Here is an 11879-nt window from a genome sequence, read left to right as displayed (position 1 = left end):
TATATGTATTTGCGACGATCTTTGTTTTATTCGACAGTCACGTAACGAGGGAGGGAACGACGTGGCCATGCAAACGAGTAATTACCGCAATACTAATAATACGTCGGCGAGAATGGATTTACGTGTTCCATTGCATTAGGGAAATTACCGGAAATGCCGCCGCGGGCTTCGTTGTTTGACGTGTAAAATCAATGACGAACGGAGCAACAAAAGCAACGGAACGTTGCCGCCGCTTCCGTTACTGTCCGCCGACATTATTTTCCTCTGCTTTCTCTTTCGTTTAAATTGATTACACGTACGCGCGCGCGGCGAAGCAGGCTTTCTCCACTACGTCCTGGCTACGTCCGTGGCCAGGTTTTAACGTCACGTTCGACTCGCCGGGTTTAATCACCGGAAATCGAACATCTGCCTGCCCGCTTCCAGTTTTAACGTTTATCAGTAGAATCGACTTGGAAGTTGATTGTTTGGACTTCTGATTGCGCGAACACGGGGAGGACCGACGCAATCCGCGTCGTCGGGACCTGTTCCTTTCAACCGGTGGAAATGCAAGCAACTTTGCCTCTGACGATCGAAACGAGCACCGTCATTTATTCCCTCACTCATTTCGTGGAGTTGTAGTTTTGTAATTTACGCTCGGTAATACTGCCGTTCATTGGTGTTTGGAAATTTTGAAACTCGTCGTAATTTCAAACGTGCTTTCTAGAGCACGTCTTCGTAGTATACGTTTCCAAATTTTACCAACATAGTCACAGTTATCGTGCTCACACGTTGCATCGATGATAAAATTTCAAAGCGTTTACAACACCGACTCGTGGAAATAAATTTTCGCGAGTCAGTGCGTCAATTTTCATCACGGCGATAATTGCTGTTAACAACGTTTACACGTTACAAGCGAGTTTTTCCATCCCGTTTTTTCGACTTCGCAGCGTCGAAAAAGAAAAAAAAAGAAGAAAAAAAAAAGGAAGGAAGGAAGGAAAAACGAGACGATATTTAATCGAAGATGTCATAAACGGTACAACGCAACGGCTCGCAATTCGTTTAATTTGCGCTAATTGGGACGAACAGCGGGGCGCGAACATTCGAAGAACCGCGCTCGAATAAACACAGCGTATTTCGTGAAATTTCCAGCGTTGCCAACGATTTTCGCTAATTGGGAAAATTAAACGGCCAACCAGCACGGCTGAGAGAAGCTGAGACTCGCCTGTGAAGTGCCACGGGACAGACGCGCGAGGCGACACATACGATTTTACTGATCTGAAAACCGAAGAGATTGCACGCTCACCTTTGTAGTGCCGATTGATGCTTATGCTCTGGCCGTCTTCCCTCTTCCACATCAACTTCGGCGTTGGATAGCCGTCCGCTTTGCACGTGAGCGTGATGTTCTGGTTCTCACGGACCGCCACCGTGCTCTCGGTCGACAGCGAGTCCAAAATGTTTGGTGGCACTTGAGAACAGACAGAGAGGAACGCGGGAGAAACCCGGTCCAGGTTAGTCTAATTAAAAAGACTTTACAGCGGGTTTATTAATTGCGCGGTGAGAAACTCTTCTTCGAACTTTCGAAGTTCCGTAAGTACTGTAAGTTTGTTTTATCGATTGAACTGCGTCACGATGAATTCTCATTGAAGCCGCCCGAGAAGAGCTGTTTCCTTCCGGCGGCCAACAATATAGTATACAACAACGGCCTTAAAGGCGTCTTAAGCCGACGAAAGAAGATTAAAACATGCTCACCGACAACTTGAAGGAAGCCGACCTGACTCATCATCGGGTTCGTGTTCAGCTGGCACATATAGTAGCCCCGGTCGTCCTGTTGTACGTTGTTGATGTGCAGCAGCCAGGTCTTCTGGTTGTCGTGGGAAACCGAGAACCTCGGTATCTTCACCACCACGTGCTTGTGGATGGTCAAGAGCATTTGACGTCCCACGTGAATCCACGCCACCTGCGAATTAAACCAGACTCGTTTTCACGACGTTCTCGGACCTGCTCTCGGGGCGGAGGATTCTCAAAAAATTTCAACAACTGAAATCTTATATCTTCTCCTTATATGTATATATATTTATATACAATATATATATTAAAAAAAATAACTAAACTAATATAAAATAACGCGAGTGGTGAAAATTTGATCGACGTGATCGGCAAACAACGTTTTACAACTATATTAACACTATGGCGTCCGGTAATGGTGGTGCCGTATACAAAGTCGTCGAACAAAAACGTCAGTGACATGTCGTTTGTATTGTCTGTGAGGGAATAATTAGTTACACTACAATCAGCAGAGTTTCTAATTTTTTAATAACAAGTGAATTTGAGTCCTTCTTCGACGAACTTTAACTAAGTTGCCAAGTGACGGGATCACAGAAGAATTGGACACAAACTGGTCAAATTTTCATTCATCGAATAATAATAATGAATTGAAAAGAGTCTCCGGGATCGAACATGACGCACGAGACGTACAAAAGAAAGATTTCGCAAATTTAGTTATTGGAAACGAACTAGATACTATAGACAAAATACCAATAGTATTGTGCGATATAAATATAAGTTTTTAATTATTTAATCAGGTTTAAATTAATATTTTCATATTTTAACAAGATAGTGTATTGTAATATTTACGATCTCCCGAGAAACTATCTAAACTAGACAAAAGAAACGTCAAAGTGTTCAGAAAGCAGTGAACCAAATGTACCCATCGTTACGGATAAATATCAAACGTCAAATTGAAAAAAATGCGCAAATCAATTTCGGCTATCTCGAAATTTTACTCGGACAGCAATACACCCTGAAATAGGAAACGTACTGTTTGGACCATTTTCTACAATTCTAACTGTTAGAATTATTCTACGCGAGGTACAGACAATCAGTGTGACAATGTGACGATTACAGATCAGTGTAACTGTCAGTGACAGTGACAGTTGCATCGTTGCAGACGTTACATTACGTCACAAAATTATACAGTCCACTCATCACGATCTCCGGCCCTATCGGAATCGTTCCATTCGCCACACTTCACCCGCACGATCCGCTTCAAAATTCAAACGTTTCGAACCGAATCCATATGTGGAGGTGAGGAAGTCTCATTTTTTGTAATTTTTTTCCAAGAGCCAGGCAATTGTCGTTGTTCGTGCGATTTATCACAGAAAAGGCCAAGCTTTGGTTAGCGTGCAGGTATAGTGAGAATTTAATATCCTTTTGTTATCGTCGTATTTGGACCTGCTCAATTTTAATTCCTAAATTAATGAACTTTAACCATTTATTTTGAACCAATCGGTTCAAAAATTCATGTTTGCAAAGAAAGTCGGTAGTACAATAAAATTCATATTGAAGGGAAACCAAAGGAAGAGACACAAAGGATCCTCGGGCCATTTAGGACTTGCGAAATCCCTAGAAGGAATAAGAGTGTTATCTGAAGATTATAAATGACGCTCGGAAGTAAAAGAGGCTTCTATGCGAGCTATCGAACGAGTAGGACGAGCTGCAGCGTTTTCGAATAAACGTCGAATTGTACAACTTTGTATTTCTTACACGTTCTTGCTTGAACCACCGAACCTACAACACGTACCAGTTTCCAAAAGGATGATCAATATTCAATTTGATGGCGAAGCTTGTCTTTTAAATTTCAGCTTGTTAATGGGCTCTGCGGGCCAACGAATGCTCCACAAGTGGCTGAGCAGAATGCGGGGGAGGAGGATGACGTGCAGGAAGGAGAAATAGCAGAAAGGAGGAAGAAGATGGCCGAAGTGCGGCGCAACGACACGCTGCGCAACCGAATCTGCATCAGAAATGCTACGAACAAACATTATTACGACCGTATTTTACGCTCGGCTTGGCTAACGTCCCCCCTAACTAAGCTCATTCCGTGACAAAGCTTATGCACTTTCGAGGATTTCTGGGTTGAACTGGCCGCCCCTGCCGGCTCTCTCACTCGGGCCCAGCTCCCTCCTATCGCGCCACTTTTTCCTTTCTCCTTTCCGTTTTCTTGCCAACGCTGCTGCTCAACGCTCGAGAACCAGCTCGGTTCCGCGCGGAAGCGCCACTCCTCTCAGTTTTTGCTTCTTCGCTTCCGTGACGTTTCTCCTCGATATAGCTTCCTGCTCTTAGTATCTTTGGACGAAGGTTGGCAGAGCTTCCAACGACCAATCGACTATTTATTCGTCGGCGATTTACCACGTGAATCGACGGAGGCTCGTCGAGGCTCCGGTTCATTGGAAATTTGCTCGCACTGATTCCTCGACAGATCGATTTCATGTTTCATTCTGTATTTGCTCGCGCAAAATACGTTTGAAAACTGGGCGATTCAATGTCAAGGGTCAAGGTAGTCTTCTCAGTTTTGAGCAACGAGACAGAGTCTAACAGAGTCAGAGTTTCACGCTGAAAAAAGGGAAACTGCTCGAACGTTAGACGTTAACCAAGTTGTTCGGATTATTTTCTTTCGTTTTTTCCTACTCGACCTCGCAGTCACGTAACAAGCAAGGGGGATTAAGCGGCTCGCCGGAACGCAGATCGCTCGGTAATTCAAACTCGCGGAACGGGATTCGAAACTTTGCTAATTGTTTCTGGAAAGAATGCTTCAACGGAATCGTCTCTTTGCTCGCGCCAGCGAGAAGAACTAGAGTAGACTCTGGTTAATCAGAGTTATTTAAAATCGACTGGCGAGCCGTCGCTTCGTTCGAAAATTTCCAAAATACAAAGGGTGGATTTTGATGATTAAATCACCGAGTTAAAGCCGAGCCGAAGTCGAGCCGGAGTGACCAGGCTTGTCGATTTAATTTGTCAAAAGCATCGGAAGTACGTCCGGAGGAACGTCGCGTCGAGGAAGATTAAAGCGTGGTTGAGTAATCCGTTAATCCTTCAGTTACGTCATTCCTTAGACTCGAGCTTGCCTCGAGGCACTTCTGTCACTTCTACGCGCAATTTCTTCCGTTTGTATCGCGTCAGTTACTAACGAATCCGTCTTGTTCCCAATTTTTCCAAACGTCGTCCATGTACCATTCAACGCGGAATATCAGTGATTCGAAACGAGATTATCAGAGGATTATCGCCGCTACGGGGCGAAGCGATGACCGTTGTGAAACTTCGACTGGTCGATGGATTGTGAAAAGGTGAATGGCGTTCGATCAAGAGAGAGAAAGAGAGAAAAAAGTTGGCTCTCTGATGCGCAAAGGTAGCTGCCGGCGTTATATTGGCCTTTAAACGGTCTCGAGGTAAAGCTCGCGCCGCTTGCGGCCCCGATTGAAATCCCTGGCACTGGTTCAAAGTCAGACTCAACTGCTGCCACGATGCCTGGGAAACTGACGCTTTATATCGCGAGGGGGAAAGCGTTATTTCGATAGCGACGCGTTTTTGTCACGGCCAACTTGTTTAAGAAACTTTGATCGATTTTTAGCCCTCAACCCCTCCGCTTTATGTTAGCCATTTGCCTTTGTGCGGTGGCTTCTTGGTGAACACCAACTTTTGGTTTTTTCCTCCCTTGGATATTAAGTTTATCGAATTATGTAAAATTCGACAAGAACTTTTAGAAATTCCTCGGTGTTTTCAGACCGAGCAGTTCGATAGAAATTGTGCAGGCTTTGATCAATTTGATGCTTTTCCTCGACAACTGGCCAACGGTGGATTTGTTTATTTGATTATTCAGAATGGATCATTGTTAAATGTTATCATCGTTTACCTCTTGGCTACTGTTGGCGTTTACAAGTGCTTACTTTACGTTGCTCGAATCAAATTCACCTATAACTGTAAACAATAATTGCAGCGAACCTCACTTGGCTGAAACGTAAGTGAATACTGATTCAACAATTGTATCTTCCGTTAGTCATACATTATATAAACGTGATTAGTTTACAGTTATTTCATTTAATGAGAATCTTAAAATGAAAAGCTGTGGTAATGAATTAATCAAAAATGAAATTGTAAAATGTAATGAATTAATAAAAAAGAAATGTGTAGTGGAAGAAGCGAGACGTATTACGAATGCAAGAAATGTGACGTACATATGTATTGATCCATTCGAATTGTACCACTTTACTTGGATTAATTATTAAAATAAAGCTTAAAGTTACTGTTAAATTATGTGCGCCAACAGTTCAATACAGAATACAATAGACTAGAGAATACGAATAAATAATATCGCTTTGATATGCAGTGCACTTTAGTGTTTTAATTATTTCTATATACCGTCTGAGAAATATACGCTGACGAAAAATTTCGCCGTTCTCAGTGTAAGTCGCTATCGATTGAATATCTGTCGTATGCTACGTGCGGTACTTATCAAAGTAACTGCCGTAGCCGCGAGGGGTTAAATTGATCAGATTGATTCAGATTGTTTCCAGTCCGCGTTTACTTTTTTTTTTTTTTTTTTTTTTTTTTGAATCGAAAATAATTTCCAGAGACTCCTTTCTTTTGTGGCCGGGTGTTTCCAGCGGCGGCTATCCCGCGAGCAGGCTCCGACACTCCGCTCTTGAACAGAAATCAACGGTGCAGACTGTTGGCGCGAGTTCCTATCTATCGACAGTCACGCGGCTGATTCAGTGCAATATAGATCGACGCGTCCATTGGGCTGGCCCGATCACTTTTGGGCTCCTGTGCCGGCGGCTGTCAACCAAATCGAGTTTTTTCTTTTTTTTTTTTTTGTACTCCGAAATGACCGGCACCGGTATGAAACCGATAAAAGGTGACGGGAAAAGGAATAAACGCAACTCGTTAAAGCGAAAGAGAAAGAGAGAGAGAGAGAGAGAGAGAGAGAGAGAGAGAGAGAGAGAGAAGGAGGAAGGGAAACACGCTGCAAAAACAGAGGGGAAATAATTCTTTTCAATTTAGCGAGAAATATTTTTTCAAAAACACGTGTCGAGAGCCGTTCGTCAAACTCGATCTAATTTCTCGGCTGCTTAACACTCTTGGCCGACCGCAAACTTGAACGTAATTAACGCGATTAAAGACGCGCGACCGCGTGTATTTCGTTTTTAGAACGAAAGCATTTCCCCAAGTTGGTTTTACCGAGTTATACTCTTGCCTTTATCGTATTAAACTCTTGCAATCGTAGACGCAAGAGCACAATTCCGTAACCACTGAATTTCGTTTGTTCGTCGAAGCAAAATTATTGTTAATTCCAATTTAAAATCTGGGAATAATCTGGATTGTAAATAAGTCATTGGACTTTTTTCGACGAAACAACGAGTCCTATGTGAAATCAAATTTTCGAAATACCGCGGACCTGACTAATTAACAGATTGGTACTTGGACTTAATTGAGATTTATTATTATATTATTAATGATAAATATTATATTATTTATTATATCATTATATCATCAATTAACGTCAATAGGCTGCGAATTTTTGTGCTACATTGATTTTGGTGTATTACATTTTCAACGTGTTCGAATCGCGATCATTTTGTCAACGTTTGTTGGTTCGGGTAAGGCGAACGCCCTACATTGATCGGCAACGATCGTTTCCAAATTCACGAGAAGCACGGGGTCAATTCGTCTCGTCACGGTTCGTTCTCGAATGACAGCAATTATTCGGCAACGGTATAGTCGTCGCCGGCAACAACCTGGAACGAGTCACGTGCCGTCTTAATGCCGCAAACTCTCTGCAGAATTTACGCTTGTCTCGCTTAAAATACGTGCCTCGCGGATCATCTACAATACTGACACGCCGTTGACATTCACCATGAGTCTCCGCCGGCCGCAAGAAACGTTTCCACCGGACAGAAACGTGATCTCGGTGTCGTAAGTGTCAACCGTGCCAGTTAGTTCGTTTCTACGAGTTGGTCGATAGCCTACATATTTACTTTCTCTTCGAGAGAGAGAGAGAGAGAGAGAGATAGCTGGTCCCAGTTCGTCAGATTTAGGATGCTTTTACAGAATTTAACCACGTTTCCCCTCTGTCCCTTTTTCGGAGAGGAGACGTCGTTATCCAGCGCGACTCTTCCAGTGGAACTCTTTGGAATTTGATTCGAACTCGCCGAAACGGGGGGTGTAAAGAGAATTTTAAAACGCCGTCGTCCGAGACTCTGTCGGTCGAGACGAAGGGAATTCTGACGAGGAGAGGGCTAGTTCTTTCCATCTCGGTTCGAAATTTTTTTCTCTCTACAACAATCTCACTTTGGAAAATTCTCAGGCTCGTGAACGAGACTCGTTTACTCTCGTTCGAGAGTCGTTACACTAACCACTGCTGCACAGTGAAATTTAAAAGTGTACTTAGGGTTAAAAAGAAACGAGAAGGGTGGACACGCGAGAAGAAAGGAGAGCCAGGGTGAAGTTGATCAGAAACGAATTGAGGTTGATTTGGGAAACGCTAATTTAAATGTAAATCGCGAATGGGAAGAAACGTTAGGAAGAACGCTTCGATGGATCATTAAGAACATCTTTCGTCGTGCTTCTAAACTCTCCGCGAATTCTTTTCACGTTAGACGCCGACGACAGCACAGAGATCAAGAAAAATACTGGCATCTACACATTCCACGTCATCTAATTGCACTTTCATAATTTCAACGATAAAAATTTGGTGGCCGCCAAGTGCGAAGCGTGCAAAGCTTGACAAAAAGAGAGTGTCTCGTGGCAAAGTAAAACTTTGCCAATACTTTCCGTGCCGGAAACTGTACTTTGACTCTTCGCGAATCTCTTTCGAAGGAAGAAATGAACGATCGGTTTCTTGCAAGAATGTTCCTTCTTTAAGTATCCTTCTTGAATTAAGTCATGGCGCAAGAAGAAGAAAAAAAAAAGAAAAAAAAAAACAGAAAGAAAAGAGGCAGATACGAAACAGGGGGAGAGAAGTATAGAATAGTCGTTGGAGTTTACACGGAGTTTCTTAAAACAATCGACCAGCCGATCTAGAATTTAATTAACCACCGTGTGGAACGAGAGGGGAGAAAAAGTAACCGAGTGGCTGGAGAGCATAACAAGAGAGAATGCCGGGAAACACGAGGGGAGGGGGAGTTTGAGCCCGAGGGGAAGGCAGAGGAAGAGAAGGTCGAACGAACGCGCAATTCCAACAACGGCGTGGCGTTTAGCGTTCCGAGGAGGAAGGGCTGCTCGTTTTAATCAACTTTGCGAAAATATTCCCGACGTTTGCCGGGCGTAGTCATTAGGCCGAACTTGATTTCCCACAAGGTCGCTTTTATACTTCTCCATGGTGTTTAGCTTTAACGTTGCTGCGGCATTCTCCGTTCTTTATTCCGTTCTCCTTCTTTTTCCTTTTCTTCTTTCCCTTTTTCCCTTTCCCTTTTTCCATTCCCCTTGCCGCACGAATGAAACATTCGTCCGCTGACAGTTGGTATTCACCGGAGGAACGATCCCTCGTCTAGCGGGACAGACGGAAACAACTTACTCATTCCCTTTGCCGCCTGTCGTTCGACGTTTCTTTTAAAATGTGCGAATCGATTCGTTGACATGGGTAAAGGAAAGCTTCGGAGACGAAGACCGGGTGGGGAAAGTTGATTGGTGTCGAGATCACCATTGGGGGAGAGACAGGAACTTTGGATGGATGAAGTTTTCGTACATTCGAGGAATGTCCTCATTGTCTCAAAAAAGTTTAGGAAGTATGTATTACAACCGAGAGAGTAATAATGTCAGATTGGTCAGAAAGTAACTACGCTTTTTTTGTGCGTGCACGTTTCAAAAATTCGGCCATTTTGTTTGATTACCTTTCGGGCAACTTCACGATTTCGCGTTCGAAAAACGTTCTTCTCAAACAGGAACGATTTGACATCCTCGTGAAATTTAGTGAAATTTAACACTCGTCGTAGTTTGAAGGCTTCTTCATCATGTATATCGGATAATTTTTCACAAGCTTGCATAGCAAACAAATTTTTTTTCCTTTTGATTCAATAGAAAGCAGTAGACTGCGAAATATGACAAAAATGTTCCTTTCTGACTTTCCATTTTGAAATCAACGCTAAGCAAACAAAATGTTTAACGAAATCGTGCATTTTGCTTTTCTGCAACAAAATTTTTTAAACAATCAGGTATCAGACAATGAATCTGCAATTTAAAACGAAGTGAATTACAGTTTGAAATATACGTATATATCCATTTATTAGAAAAAAACGCAATTACTTTTCGGCCAATCCAAAATATTTTTAATATTAGTAAGAATTTATCCATTTATACAAGTTACCTATTCCTTTAAGAGTGTGATACAGTGATAAAAAATTTAAAACAAAGTGTTTGGAAACTTTCAGCGAGAAATTCAAGATAAAATTCTCTGTATGCGCATAGTTTCAGAAATTTCAAAGACATTCGCAAGGTCTCTCGTTCGTACTTTCGATCAGCTGTAAAAACGTGAATTCGTTCGAAAGATCACACTCAGCACTCGCATTTGATTTCGTTTCAATTATCAGCAAAAGTTCGATAGGATCCTCTCGAGGACGAGAGATTTTATCAGACAGACAGACAGAGACCGATTTCGGCAAACTTCACGCGTTCAAAGTGGAACAAAGAAGACTCGCGCTATCGGCACGAGAAATGAATGACTCTCTGGCGCGAAAGATTCGCGTTAATCGACGAATGTTATCGCTGTCCCATTTGTTCCGTGTTTTTCTTCGCGGAGAATAAATTTTCAGAATGGTGCGTGACCGCGATCCAGCAATCCCTTTCGGGATCTCGGGCACGAGTTAACCCGGCGATTTATCGGCGCGGTGATTAAAAATAATTTCGCGAGAGAGATCTCGCGGCGCCAACGCTCGACGCACGCTTGTACCGCTGTAATTCAGTTAGCAAATTAATTATTAAATTCATTTTCTAATTAGCCGATTACGCTTCAACTTCCTCTCTTCATCCCTTCTACCCCTTTTCGTTCTGTCAGTAATGGACACGAGTTTCAACTCCTCTTCAACTCGATCGTTTGCGTTATAACATCTCGATGATGCGTTAACACATTGATAAGGAGCGTAAGTACGGATTAAGCGTGACACTGAATTATCATCTTTCAGAATCCTTGTTTTTTTTCCAAATAGATGTAGACTTCTAATCTCTGTAGGAGTGATCGCAAAATTCGAGGCAACTTCGCCGCGAAAACAAGCGTGTTTATCGTTGAATTAATCAGCAACCTATTAAAGCACAGTGTCGCGCGTACGCAATATCGAGCTTAAAGGGGTTAATAAATCTCCGGGCACTTGGGAGTGTTTGTGCACGTGCAAAATAAAGGCAGCACTTGTTTATGTCACGCGGAGGGGCGAATTATACCAACGCGAATTATACCAACGCCCTTGGTGGACCGCGGATGTCCGTGAGAGTGCATTTTTGCAACGAGCGTGGACAAAGGAAATGCATGTTAAACGCAGTTTCTTTTGCTCTTTAAAAATTGCCGGTGCTTTACTTTAACATTACGATAAACACTGGATGTTTGTTTATCTTTCTACCATCTTTCGTATACTCCGTTTATACATTTACACGCGTAAATGAGTAAACAACCGCAGTGTATTCATTAATGTGTCTCTGCTACGTGTAGCAGTCTGGTTTCATTAGATGATCGTTTCGCGGTTACGTTCTACCCTTTGAAGGCGACCGTTCGAGGAACAAATTACGAATGCGTCCCCTCCAGCTTTCTTTCGTGTAATTGAACGAGATTCTACGTTCGCGGAGAACGTTCACGGTAACGGCAGCCAGCTGACGAGAAGAAGCAAACCAATAGTGAGTAATTGCTTCTATCATTCGTGGAGAATTTCAGTTTTACCACGGGCCAAGGAAATGAAAACGCGATCGACGATCGATACCGAACCGTGAAGAAGAAGAACCGCCGGGTATTTTATCCACTCGCGTGCTCGCGTTTCAGTCTGATATTGTAATTTCAGCGAGGCAAAATTTCCAGTTGGTCCGCAATCCGACCCGCGAAACCGTACATATAACGCGAGTAATTTTTTCCAATTTGCCCGTCTATCGTG

The 11879-nt window shown here is 42.9% G+C and overlaps 1 protein-coding gene across 1 annotated transcript in view; it reads right to left on the bottom strand.

The window, feature by feature from the left end:
- Window positions 1–289: 289 nt before the first annotated feature.
- LOC122531690 (protein amalgam-like) overlaps window positions 290–11879 on the bottom strand; it is a 238083-nt gene continuing 226493 nt past the window's right edge. Inside the window, exons 4-6 of the mRNA XM_043659809.1 lie at window positions 1729–1936; window positions 1243–1444; window positions 290–416 (exon numbers count right to left, since the gene is read on the bottom strand). Coding sequence (XP_043515744.1) covers window positions 290–416; window positions 1243–1444; window positions 1729–1936 — 537 coding nt within the window. The remainder of the gene's footprint in view (window positions 417–1242; window positions 1445–1728; window positions 1937–11879) is intronic.

This window comes from Frieseomelitta varia, unplaced genomic scaffold (assembly GCF_011392965.1).
Source record: "Frieseomelitta varia isolate USP_RPSP 00005682 unplaced genomic scaffold, Fvar_1.2 scaffold_411, whole genome shotgun sequence".
NCBI lineage: Eukaryota > Metazoa > Arthropoda > Insecta > Hymenoptera > Apidae > Frieseomelitta > Frieseomelitta varia.
This window is presented reverse-complemented; position numbering and strand designations above follow the sequence as displayed.